The 13,549-nt window shown below is 56.0% G+C and overlaps 1 protein-coding gene across 1 annotated transcript in view; it reads right to left on the bottom strand.

Moving 5' to 3' along the window:
• Positions 1–5,340: 5,340 nt before the first annotated feature.
• SNX19 (sorting nexin 19) overlaps positions 5,341–13,549 on the bottom strand; it is a 111,490-nt gene continuing 103,281 nt past the window's right edge. The window contains exon 13 of the mRNA XM_080567934.1: positions 5,341–13,090. Within this exon, the coding sequence (XP_080424060.1) occupies positions 13,041–13,090 (50 nt within the window). The 3' untranslated portion in view covers positions 5,341–13,040. The remainder of the gene's footprint in view (positions 13,091–13,549) is intronic.

Raw genomic sequence — 13,549 nt, 5'->3', positions numbered from 1 at the left:
ACACCCACGTACATTTGTATTTCCCAAATAATCTCCTTCTTCTTGACAACATGCAAAGGTGGCATGTGAAAATGATGAAACCCTGTGTCCTAAGGATTCACAGTGAATTTGTGCTCTGTCCTCCGTGAGAAGTGGCTGAGATGGTTTCAGGTCTTGTGCGAGCTTTGGCCAACAGCCTGGCGATACCAGAGAGCTTTCCCCTCTCTGTTTCCTTGCTGGGCTTCTATAAGCAAGATTCAACCAGTAAATAAAGCTGAAAAGGACTGTTTTCCCTCTCCTCTACTTTTTTTTTTAATGCACTGCATTACCGAGGGGCAGTAAGAAAACACAGTGCAGCCAGCAGGAGGATCAAAGCGACGACTGCCTGGGCTGGGAGCGCTCCCCTTGCCCAGGAGCCCAAGGACAACTTGCTGGGGAACAGAGCTCTGCTGTCAGCCCCACAAAGGAGATCATTTTCCATTCATGCCCGTGCCCATTGTCCCGACCACAACGAGCACCCGGCCTCGGGCGAGGTGGTGGCACCAGGACGGCTCGGTGAGGATGGCCATGCACTGTGGACAAGGGAGGCAGTGTGGTCGCTCCTGGGGCAGGGAGGGAGGGGATGCACGCGTTAATTCACACCCGAGGGGGTTCCTAGGGGTCTGGTGGTTCCCACTCTTATTTGTGTTTGGTTCCTCCAGGCTGGCGGGGAATTTCCCTCTTTTCTAGTCAAGTCTGAGGAACACAAACGTCATGGTTTAATGTGTAACATGCAGAATTTGGGTAAGTAAATCCACCAAAACCAAGTACTTATAGACTTACTGGATTACTTTTCCAGTTTCTTCAAGACTTCCTATAGGATTCAAAACCAGTGATAAGAATCAGGGTTTCTCCAACCAGGAGCAAGTTTGGGAAGGGCGCCTCTCTGATTTAGACAGCTTTGTCTAATTTAGATGGTTTCACCTAATTTAGATGGCTTTGCCTCATCTGCAGAACCCTTAAAGCATTTTAAAGCTTTTGGGTGCCAGCTGTTACCAGACCAAGCTTTGGAGACAGCAGAAAATGCCTTACTCCCCCAAGGCTGCTCTCAGCGCAGGGATCCTGTATCCGTCCCCAGAACTGCACCCAGCGGCTAAATGAAGGTCCCTGATGTGTCACCTCCTCGTCCCCTTCCAAGCAACTGACACCCATGAGCATGTGCAGATGCCTTGATGCTATGGGGTTAATAAATCTGGATCTGAGCAAAAAGAACTAGAGGACAAAAAAAAATAAAAAATCAACCAGCCCCAGTGCCTGCTGCCACATCCTCTGCTGCTAAAACCCCGTCCTGCTCCAGCTGGGATGGATGCCGGGCTCCGAGCAATGGCCTTGTGCGGAACAGATTTTCCTGAGGTCTTGGACAAGCTGGCGGGGCTGGGGAGCCGCTGGAAGGAGCTGCGGGGTGGGGTGGGACGGTGAAGGCTCTTCCAGGAAACAGCCAGCTGAGAGCATCACGCGCAGTCATTTCCAGCGAAAAGGGCCCTGGGAAGGCTGGGGTGAGAGATGGCTTTCCTGGAAAGATGGGTGTCAGGCACGCTGCCTTCGGATATGTGCTCACTCCCCTTGCCCTCTGCTTTCTCCTCCTGCTCCCAACCCTCTGGAGAGGTGCAAAGCTCCCACCCTGCTCCCAAATCCCCAAGGCTCCCAACCCGCTCCCAATTCCCCAAAGCTCCCACCCCGCCTGCCGCCATGGTTCAGCTCCTGATGCCCAGGTTCTGAATTGAGCCCTGGCCCCCACGACACCCCCAGCCTCTTGGAAAACCACCTCTCCCTTGTCCCTGTCTTATTCTGCCTGAGATGGGCACCACCTACGAAGCACCAGACAGGCGGCGAGCTGCTGGCACCGAGAGCCCCCCGGGAGCAGAACCTGTGCCCCCTGCCCCGAGCTCCATGGGGCTGGGATGAGCCCAACGAGCAAATATATAATCCCAAAAAACGCAGTTCCTGGACCCAGCATTGCCCAGAAACATTGCCCAAGAGCTAGGCTATTAATAACAGCAGTAATGCTGAACACGCGGACCGTGCCTTTTGCCGTCCAGCTGCCTTTCCCACATTACCCACCTCGTTAGCTGATAAGGGAAGGAAGCAGCTTTTCCAGTTGTAGCCACAATGAGAGATGAAGGATGCAGGATACATTTACCCAAACGTGAATTTGCCCTTTTTCCTCTTGCCAAAATAAGCAAACAAACAAATATGTGAAAGCTCAGCATGTTTTTTTTGTTTTGTTTTTTTTTTTTTTTGTGGCTATAAGTGATCGGGACAATGCTCATTTCACAGCCCATCTGCCAGATAGCTTTGCTGGCAGCCGGGAGGCCACGGGGAGAGGGACGTGAGCGCTGCCCCAGATGCAGGGCCACCGCCTGGTGCCCTCGCCCTGGGGACGAGGTGGGTGACAGGACGCAGAACAATGGCCTAGGACGGGGCTGAAAGGTTTTGATAGCGGTTTGCGGGAACCAGCAACGCTTTCCCCTGGAGACTACCATGGCATAGATTAAAGGATGACTAAAGTTCAAGGAAAACATGAGCCAGCATTGCACAATGCTGGCAAAAGGTCCCCCTTTCATGGAGAACACGTTGAAAGCTTTGAGGATGTGGGGAAGGAGGAATGCGACCCCTTTTCCAGCTGTTTTCCTACCTAGATGGCCTCCAGCAGGTCGAGCTGGATTTGCTGACCAGCGCTGTGCAGCCAGAGGGGTGGCAGGAGCTGGCTCGGGCTGTGCTAGCTGTCCCTGTCCCCTTCCAGCAGCGCTGGCCCTGCTTTCACATCAAGCTGAACCTCGCGCTCTGGAGCAGGGGCAGCCCCAGAACCCAGTTCAGGCTGACTCTGGGCTCTGCCGGAGGGTTCCTTAGTGCGAATTGTGTTAATTGCCAGGCAGGTTTAGTGGGAGAACAGCCTGGGCTTGGCTAACCTGGTGCGCATTGCAAGGAAGCCTTTCCCTTTCAGTGCAAACCCGGTGCTGTGGCTCACCCCTGCCACCTTCCCTGCCTCTCCTGGGGTCCCCGCTCCCACCAGGGGTGCAGAGGTCACACCTTCAGAGAGCAGGGTCCGCGTTCCCTTGCCATGAAGAGAACGAAGCCTGGTTCACCCCACAGATGGGGGAAGATGTAAATCATCCCCCGGCACCAGGGCTGCTCCCTCCTGGGTGCTGCACGGGATCTGAGCCCCGCGGCAGCCCTGGCGGCGATGCCCACATGTCCCAATGCCTTTCCCGGCAGCAGGGCTGTGGCCTGGAGCTGGAGCATGTTCAGGGATTGCAGCGGGGCTCTTCACCCTGGAAAAATGCATCCCTGGCAGGGTAGGCAAGGAGGAAAGCAGCACATCCAGAAGAAGGGGAATTAAGAAATTCCTTTCTCCCCCCACAGACAGACACAAACCTTGAATGCGCAAGACCGCTGGCTTGCGCCTGCAGTTTTGCCATGGCCAGATGAAATCTAGGAGATAGGCTAGGAAGTGGGCTTTGATGTGCAACCACCACCCAGCTCCTCTCTGTTATTCCTTCTCCCCTGCGCCAAGCTGCTGTAATAGATGCGTCCCCTTTGCCCCCACAATTCAAGGCTTTCTGCGTGGATGAATTCATCACTCAGATAGCTACCCGCAGGCACAAGGTGGGGAAAGCCAAGGTAAATACCCATCCATCCATCAGCAGATACACGACGAAGCTCTCCCCTCTTCGAGGGATTCACCCTGGGAGTTCAAGTGCAAAGCGAAGGCTGTAGCAAGGCAGGATAGGACCCTCAGCCCTGCAAATCCCCCTCAGCCACCGAGGATGCTGCCAGCATCGCTGCCAACATGATTTATTTCGGAGGTGCACAGCCCACCCTGAGGGGTCCTGGTGTTTGCCAGCCAAAGTGATCCTACCCTGCAAAAGCCAACAAGGGGAGGGTGTTCATGCCTCTGGCACCGGTGGCTTTTGCAAAACAATGCTGTCGGCTCACAGCCACAGTCCTTTATGAACCGTAGACAAGCAAAGCCACCATCCTTTTGGTTCAAAATATCCCCCAAATGACAAAAGAAAATGGAAAAGGAAAGTGAGACAGATTCCCATGAAGAGAGCAAATGAGTGCATCTTCACCACGTCTCCATGTCTTGCCTTCCCACGGAGGGACCCTGGCTGGTCTCCAGACCCCAGCTGGGCGAGCAGCAAAAATTTTCCGACGGGACAAAATCCCTGTGGAGGAGCAGAGGGGCGCCGAGCAAGATGCTCCCACCACGGGGGGAGCGAGCCCCAAGCTGGCTCCCTCCCTCGCCCACCCTCATTGCGAGGGAGCAGGAGCCGGATAAGAGCTGTGCCGTCACCGCCCGGCACGGGGGCACCAAAGGGCTTCTCTGGGAGATGCTGGGACTGAAGGGATGTTGTTTTTGGAGGGTTCCTCCACCTCCCGCTTCATACCAGTGAAGGCAGCTGGGTGCAAACCCCCCCAGGGAGCTGCTCTACCTGGGGCTGGGCTGGTGCCTCCTCCGATAAGGATGACCCATGCTACGTGCTACACTGGTCCTCGAAGGATGAATCCTACAGGAACTTGGCTTTGAGCCCTTTGTGACTGTGGGATGTGACGGGAGTTGCTCCGGGCTCCAAGGAGAAGGGCTGGGCAGACACATCCCTGTAGCAGCATGGCCACGGGAGCAGTTGGCCAAGGTCGATGGTGATACTGAGACGGGAGCTCAGACACTGGCGGGGAGAACGAGGATCAGACCGTGGCGGATCTGCAAATGTAATGTGTTTGCTTGGAGCTGTCAAGGAAAAGAAATTTATTTGCTGACAGGGTGGTGGCAGAGAAGAAAAAGAGAGAGCAGGAGGGTGTAGCAGATGTACTGTCTTTGTTCCGCCCTCCGTTCCCAACCTTGGGTGGATTTGGGTCTCTTTGGGCTGAGGATGGTGCAAGAGAAGAAATTTGGAGTGAAGTCAGGATCAAAGCCTTACAAAGTCCTTTGCACTGGTGCAGTGTAAGAAATAGGTGCATGCTACAATACTTTCCTGCCACTGGTGTCTATTTTCCCCTTACCCTTTGCACTTAGAGCTCTGGCCTGGGATTTTGTTGAGTTGGCTCTGATGATAACCATAATTTATATTTGGTGGGAGACCTGACTTCCCTCCCACCACGTCCGCGAGACACAAGTGCTCTGCCTGTAACTGCTGATACAGGGGAAACGAGCGGCTCGCAGCGAGCCGTGCTGCTCCCATTGGCACGTGATGTATCATGATTAACAATCTCTCCTTCGTGATATTACCGGCCCCAACCCCTGATCTTGGGAAGAATTCAAAGTCCAGCTTATCAGCAAAAAAATAAGCTAGTTAAACTTAAAACAGCAAGCCTCAGCTCAGGCTAGAGGATGATTTATTAAGAAACATGGACTTCGGAGACAGAGCGAGGGAAAGGAAGCCACAAACCCCACATACAGCCTGTAAAAGTTCCAGTTTATAATCTAACACGAGTGACTGCTCTGCTCGGGCTGAGAAATCATCTGGGATCCATCACAAGGTAGAGACACGCAGCTGCAACGAGTTCAGGGGCCGGAGCGTCGCTCCCGAGCGCACGATGCACAATTCAGCTCCTCCTCCTCAGCCACCCCCAGCCCTGCCCGGGTACCCCCAAATCCTGCCGAGGGGGACGAGGCAAATCCCCAGGTGTGCTCCCCCTGCTTGGGCACAGCCTGGCTCCCGTGGGACTTCACAGCATCCCCTGGTCCAGCTATGAATCGCTGCGGTGCCCCGCTTGGGAAGCATCCAGTTGTTCCCCGTTAACTAGGCAGAACTATTTCCTCTCGGGGTCTAATGACCTGGTAAAAGCAGGCATCTCCGTTACCAGCACACATCTGAACATAAACTCTCACCTAAAGCTAGGCGAAGGCACATGACGAGCAGCAATACTTTACGCTCACGTTATTTTTTTTACAAGTGCAGAGCAAAGTATTTGAAATGAAGTGAAAAGGAGATATCAGAAACCAGGTGTTGTTTTTGCGAAACCTTTTGATTTGGAAGAAACTCATTTTTTCCACTAGGAAGCTGTTACATCCCAAACCCTTGGCTCACACTTACAGAAAGCACTGGAGGTGTTATTAATGACCACTGAAACGTGAGGACCAAAGCATCTAAGCTGCCACCTCCCTTCCTGCAAACGGATTACACTCATTCATAAAACAACAAAAAAAGGCCAGTCCGATAGCATGAGCTGGGATGAAAATCATTCAGGAAACAAAGAAGCGAGGCTGGATTTCTTGCTTTGGCCATGTCATTCCCAGTAAGGCCTTCTAGTTTAATGCACTCCTTGGAAACAGGAGAATACCTGAGGTTCCCCCAAGGGCAAAAGCACAGCGTGTCAGCTGGGTCCTGATGAGAACCACCAGGTAAAACGGAGCCAGAAATGATTACAGGAGCAGTGACCAGGGGGAAGTTTCCCTTCCTGCTGCCTCCACCTGCCTCCGCTGACTGCCCGAAAGGTGTTTTGCTGTAAAGGGGGTTACACGGATGTGGGAGCGGGTTATATGGGCATGGGAACGCACTCGGGAGGGCTGTTAAAGACAGGGCTTTAATTCCTACCAGGGCTAAAGCCTGGGAGAACAGCTGAGCGTGGCTGCTGGCATTTAATATCCAACATCTGCGTCCTACGCAGCGCTAGGGCTTTGCCACGTGGGGACCACCGCCGTGCGACGCAGACAGACGCGGGTGGCAGCGGGTCCCACCGAGACACCTCCTGCCTGCTGCTCTTGGGGGTGGAAGCTCCTCTTTTTGAGGGGACCTGGGGCAAGTTTCACCCTTTTTGGGGACCAGGTGCCAGGCTGGGGGGGGGGGGGGCTACCTGTGAGCTACCTTCACCAGCACTTCTTCCCAAAGCGCTGAAAGCAGAGGATGCTCCGACAGCTTATTGGAGACATCCTCGTGGGATCTCCCAAAACCTGAATTTAGTGGGGATGGGGAGCACCTGCCCCTTTGGTGGAGCTGCCCCCCAGGAAGCAGACTCCGTCCTCCCCACCATCCCTGCAGCCTGTTGAGCTGCAAACCTCGCGGGTTGTTATCAGCCCCCCAGGAGAGCGGCGATAACCTGGACCCCTCCGGCTTCGTCCTGTTTGATCTGGAGCTGGCACCGGGGAAAGCAGACGGGGCGGCAGATAAGGAAGCCGAGTGCTCCGGCATCGTCCCGTGCCAGAGCTGTCATCTCCGGCCAGGAAGGCAGAGCGTCACGGTGGGAAAGGCTCGGGGACACGAAGGGCACCCCCCCCCCCCGCCTCCTTCCTGAGCCTTAGGGGACAATGAGTGCACCCCGTCTGCCCCACGCCTCTTAATCAGGGGTGGGGCAAAGCCTCCTGCCAAAGGGCCACTGAGGTGTATCTCAGAAGCAAAAAGCTGCCGGGAGATGTGGATAACCTGGGCCTGCTGCCCTTGGTGTGCAAGGGGGGGCGAAGCCCGGGGGGAGAGCTCCCTGCTCCCCTCCTGCACCCTTCCTCCCTCGGTGCGAGCCTGTGTTTGTGCATTCTTGTTTTACAGGGAGGGAAAAGCCAACGAGAGCCAGCAACCATAAACCCAGCGAGCAGGGAAGCTAATGAGCTGCTCTCGGGCCTCACCGCCCATAAAAAGGGAGCTGCAAAAGGCCCCCAGCCCCGGGGCGAGGGGCTGGCAGCGGAGGGGCCGTGCACCGGGGCTACTGTGCCGTGTGCTCCCATGCTGGAGGCTGCCAGATGCCAGACCCTGCACACACAGAGCTTCCACACCAAAAAAAAAAAAAAAAAGAGCCTCAGCAGTCCCCTTTGGGGCTGGGTGGGGGCTTTGCAGCTCGGGGGCTGCACTGCGCTGTTTTTTTCTGGCTGCTCGTGCTTCTCTTCCTCTGTTAAGACCAAACCCCGCAGCCCCTGCTCACACGTTTGCCCAGGTTCGGGCTCTCTGGGTGCAAGCACCGCCGCGTTCCCGGGCTGCAGTCAAGGCTGTCAGCTCAAGCATCCCAACAGAGAGTCCCCGTTATGAAAAAAAAAAAAATCATCACCGACAGCCCCAGAACACGATCGCATGGGACAGAGGAACAGGCAGGTCAGGAAACGGGGCACAGCTGCCTGCCTGGAGCCGTGCCCACCCTGCGGCCGATTTGTCATCGGGCAGCAGAGCTTCTGCTGGAGGACAGCCTGTCCTTGCACACGTGTGCACAAAATCCCCGTGTGTGCAAAATCCCTGGCAAGTTTGGGCTTTGCCGGGTCTCTCCCTGCAGCAGCTGGGAAGGGAAGAGCCGGACAGCGAGCCTGCGGTGCCCGTCCCCGCAAACAGCGCGTGCAGGATGCTCCTCTGGGCTTTTGTATCTGCAGCCAGGAACTGGTGATCAGCAGTGGACGTGGTCAGCGATCACGGGGCACCGTGAATGTCCGAGCGCTGCCGGATTTTGGCTCCCTTGAAGTCGCAGCCAGGCTGGCGGAGCATGGCGGGGTCGAAGCGTCCTGCTCGTGCTCCTTCTGCTGGGGCAACTCCAGTTCTTTCGATGGAGTGACTCCTGCTTTGCGTAACGCTGGCTGGGGGTTGCGTGCTCAGCTGCTGGAGCCCTGAGTTTCAGGCTGGTGTCTGCCAGGAGCTGCTCTGTGGCTCACCAAAAGCAGCAAGGACTGAGCTGGGAGGTCGTTACATTCCCCCCCTCATTTCCCCAGCATAAAACCCCTAAATTCCCCCCTCCAGCCTCAAAAGCCAATCCCTTGAGCCAGCCACGTGTTTTCAGCTGAGTGCCAAAACCTCACGAAATGGGCTGCTCCGCCAAATTTCCAGCCGGCTGTGACACACACCGTGTCACCCGCGCACCCCAAGCCCTCTCCCCTTGAACGCAGACGGCGCGATGCAATTCTGCCACAGAAACATTTCCAGGGCTTTTGTTTCCACCCCAGAGTGAAACAGCGAGCGAGTTTTGAAACCCTGCAACAGGCTGTTGCAAAACGTCTCCGTGGTTGGCGTTTTTACCCCCCCCGAGCTCCTGCGTGGAGAAATGGGGTTTCTGCTCTGCGGTGGGCGGACAGGGGAAATGGGCATTCCCCTGGGGAAACGCTGGGGACCTTTGCAGCAATATGCAGAATTTTTGGCCCAGTGGGTGGCTTGGATGTAACAACCCAGATCTCTAACACCGTGGGTGCAATGAGCTGTGCCTGTTCTCAGCACACGCCTGGCCTCCCCTTTCCACGTCCAGCGCCGTGGGGCGGGCAGGGCTGTGGGTCTGAGCACCACCTTCGGCAGCTAAAACTCCCTTTTGAGACGTTTGTTTTGAGTCAGAGCTGCTCAGAATGACCAGGACCCTCTCTGGACATCTGGACCAGAGCTGGGTTTTGTTCTGAGCCCTTGTCTACCCTTAGGAAATACGCCTGCATCGCTCCAGTCCAGCCAGCACTCCAGTGCAGACAGGTAAATAAATGACCAAACCTAAGTAAACCTGCTGGATGGGACTTTAGCAAAGGCAGACTGAAAAAGACTCCTTTTTTTTTTTTCCCTTTTTTGCCTCTTCCTGCTTTAAAACTGGTCAGAGGACGTTGGCAAATGTTCTCAGCATGGCCTAAGAGCCAGATGACATTTTCTGGGACTTTCCTAAGAGGACGCAGAGAGCAGCCTTCACTCCCCATCACCGCGCTCCTTAACTCAAGAGGTTTGCACATGAAACCATTTACACCTGGGAGAAATATTAAACCTCTGGCCCGATGGTCCCTGAGCCACAACCTCGCTTGAGGACACCAGTCCCAGCTCTTGGAAAGACCCAGCTCCAAAGGAAATTAGCACTGCAACTCGAAATGGAAAGCGCACCCTAGCAAATCCCACTAAAACCCGGCTGATTTTTCTCTTCCTTGCTCTTAGCAGCTTGGAAAACCCAAGCTGAGCCGTGGTGAACTTACAGATAAATGCTCCTGTGCTTCCATTTGGGGTCATGCACATGGTGGAAAGCTAGCACGGACATGGGTTCGCCGTCCCAGCGCCGCGGGTCCCCGTGTCCCGCGCGGGGCTGACATCAGTTCCTCTGGCTTTTATTGCCCCGGTCCCAGCTCTGGCCTGATTTTTAATTGCCTCGTAATTCCTGCAGCACTTAGAGCTTTTATAAGCCTCCTGCTTTCCCCGAGGTCAAGACTGAGTGCCCCCAGCTCCCCCGTTTTCTTAATGGCCAAATAGTTGGTGAGCAGTAAAAGAGGGAGGCGGGTGCCGTTTCCTTGCAGGAGCGGGGCACGCGCGCTGCGCGGGGCACTGCAGTTAAGGCAAAAGAGGAAAAAACATTCAGAAACGGGGCAGTTTGCGGCCTTTCATGGCCACCTCCATCTCTCGGGGCTAGGGGGCACCAGAATGGTGGAGGAGACGTTGTGGGGAAGGATAGATGTCCTTCACGCTCCTGCTTCGGGGAGGTTTTTGCACGGTTTGTGTCAGACACTTTGGAAATGTCTTACAGGGGACGGTGGTGTTAAGAGGGGAGGTTAACCCTGCCCAGTTCTCCACGAGAAGTGGGCCTGCTGGACTGCCTGTGGGTGGTAGGGAGCAGGTGGGGTTTGGCTTGCTTCGTTTCTGGCAATTAGGAGCGGAGCGAAGCTGTACGAGGCTCGCCGAAGGAGGCTGGAAGGGCTGGGTTGAGCCGCAGCCAGGCCGGGGTTTCCAGGGAAGGTTCCTCATTAAATCAGCCACCACGCAGCAAACCCGTGTGCTGCTGAGCACTGGTGGAGACAAACCCATCCCGAGGAGCTCAGGGCAGAGAAATTCCTCTGCAGCAGCCCCAGGGCTGCGTTTGGGAGCAGCAGGAGCAGGGATGGGTGTTACTGGGTCGCACTGGAGGTGACTGGTGGCACCAGTAGAAGGGTGACTGCAGCGTCCCGACTCCATCACCTGGGTGGGACCTGGCAGGAGGATGAGCTGCACAGTGCCTGCACTAAAGGGACGGGTCCTTCTGACCCACCAGTCAAACCAGTTAGCAGACTGGGACGATGGCGGGCCACACAAATCCTCTGCCGAGGCACCGGAGCTGCTGGCAGCAGCTGGCTGTGTTTACTCAGATGAGAACAATTTTTGTTCGCTTGTGCTCTTGACGGGTCCAACCTGGAGGCCTCCCAAGCCCGCTGCCAACAACAACAGGCGGGCGGGATGGGATGGGATGGGAGGCTGGGAGCGTTCCTACACCCAGCCGAGCCGTCAGCTGGCCTGGGGGCTGTGGGCTCACGGGGCCGGTGACCGAATTCCCTGGCTCCAGCTTAAGGCTGGGGTTAGGGTGTGAACAGGGATCCCCCATCATTCCCCAAATAACCACTCACTGGTCCCCCAGATTGAAGCACAAAGAGGGTTCTGACGCCAGGGGGTCTGACCCTAAAGAAAATGGGTCCCTAAAGCACCTCCTGTAAGTGATGTACCTGAGCTCGGATGGGAAATACGCCTCCTTGCTGGGGTGACTGCAAAGAACAGGGCACACCAATTGGGAATTGCCCTGAGTACGGCAAAACCCCAAACCTGAGGGCTTTCCAGCTTGGCTGGATGATTTCTTGCTGCCCGCCATGCACACGAGGAGCTGGTTGCCTTTCCTGGTACCGCGCTGCCCACACGGGCGGTGACGCCCTGTGCTGTTAGTGGGTGTGAGCGCTGGCTTTTCCCAGCAAAAATCCCATAAAGGAGGCTAGCCCTGCAGAGGGGACCTGCCCCCTTGGTGCTGATACGGCCGTGCAGCAGCAGCACAGCTGGGCCCCGCTCTTTTGGCAGGGATTTACCCAAGTGAGAGCTGAATAAACCTGTCAAAGCACACCGTGCTCGGCGGAAAGCAAACCTCCCCGGTTGTCACTGAATAGATAAACCAGCTTGTCTGGTTTGCCTTCAGATTTCCTCCACGGATAATGTTTTTTTAAGGGGGAGAGGGGAGAAGTAGAGATGTCCCCAGGCTGGCAGACGTGATGTGGGGTCAGCCAGTCTCCAGCAGGGCACCGCAGTGCCCTCTCCCACCCTTGGTACCCGAAGCTGCTGGGTTCAGCCAGGGCCAGCTTTTGCCGTGGGGGAAGAGATGTCAGGAGACTGCAAATGCACAGAGGCAGGCAGGGGGTAACTGGGAGGCTTGGGCTTATTCGGAGGGGCCAGCTCGGCTCTTCCCGTGAGAAAGTCAGGCGGGAGCTGCAGATGAGCCTGGCCAAGCACAGAAATGCCTCCCCATCCCTCGGCAAAGTCCTCCAGGGATGCTGGAAAAGGACATGGCTTGTCCTGATCCCTGCTCCCCCCGGGCACCAGGAGGAACAGAAATAGCACGGCAGACAGGGACCAGAGCACGGAGGTCCCGTGGGGTCCCTCCCGCTGCCCAGACAGGGGTAGGGGGCTCACACGCTGTGTGGTCCTCGGGCATCAGCACCATGGTGCACATCCCGCCCCGCTGCAGCGCAGATAAATTCACCAGGAGCCCACAGACATCAAACGCTTCCTCGATTTCATGTGCTGGGGCTGAATAATTTTATCAGCATCTGAAGTGCTAAAGAAAAAAACATCTTTCTGGTTCTCAGACTCTGCGGAAAGCTGAAAGACGCCCAAGGGTGAATCAAAATGCAAAAGAAACGGGAGCAACGAAAATGGAATTAAAAAGAGAGCCCTTGCTGACTTGCAGCCCAGCGCTGATGCTGGAGAAGCAAATCGTGATTTGTGAACGCCTCGAGATGGGGAAGTGGAGGCCATCGGAAAAGGGAGTGAATAAACACGGCTCTGTACGAGCTCTATGGAGATAACTGGAGGCAAGAGCTAGGCAGCGTTTTTCCAGCTGAACAGAGTTTGGCCAGACAGCATTTCGCAGGCGTGCTTCAATCCGATGAAAACAGCTATTCGGGATTCTGGAGGCAGTGTGCTTCAGGAAGGTCAGCACCTCGCGGGGTGCCCCCGATCCCCTCTCCGACCCTCTCTTACGGGTAAAGGCAAAAGGAAATATTTCTTCTGGGCAATATTCCCTTCCGTGGCGAGCTCCAAACTTCTGAATCTAAAGATGAAACCAACAGTGGGAAATTTCTCAGTTCCTTATTTCAGTGGGGCTCCTCTTGGTATGTCTTTAGAGCATCGACGACAGAGGTGGGGTCCCTGCTAAACTTCACCGGTCACACTGCGTTGGCTCCCTTTTTCTAGCCTGTGAGCTGCAAAGAGGAAAAAAAAAATGGCATTTTTCCAGGTTATTCACCCAAGGGCAGGGCTGGGGGTGAGTGGGAAGCCCTGTGGCCGTGGCGCAGGAGCTCTGGGACTGCTCTGCCTCGGTTTTCATCTCTGGCACCAGCACCACTGATCCTCTGCAGTCCCCTTCCTGATGGCTCCGGACACCCAGACCGAGCCCCGCTCCCTGTCCTCTGCCCCAGTCCCCTCGGGATGCCCGCAGCAGCCCCGGCCCCACAAATGCCAGGGCCCAGACGTGACCTAGGTGTGGAGGGCGGCGGTGGGTGATGGCGGGGGGCCAGCCGCCCCGCCATGAGATCCCCCACTGTTCTCCACGAAGAATGGCCCCTTGTCCTGCCCCGGCAGCAGCCCAGGCATCTCACCCTGGGCTACGGGGGCAGCCAGGCAGCGCGGTTTTGGGGACAAAAGCGTCAATTCGGAGACCC

Source organism: Anser brachyrhynchus (genome assembly GCF_964034855.1).
Source record: "Anser brachyrhynchus genome assembly, chromosome: 25".
NCBI classification, from domain to species: domain Eukaryota; kingdom Metazoa; phylum Chordata; class Aves; order Anseriformes; family Anatidae; genus Anser; species Anser brachyrhynchus.
The sequence above is the reverse complement of the archived record's forward strand: the minus strand, read 5'-3'. Positions and strand labels throughout refer to the sequence as shown.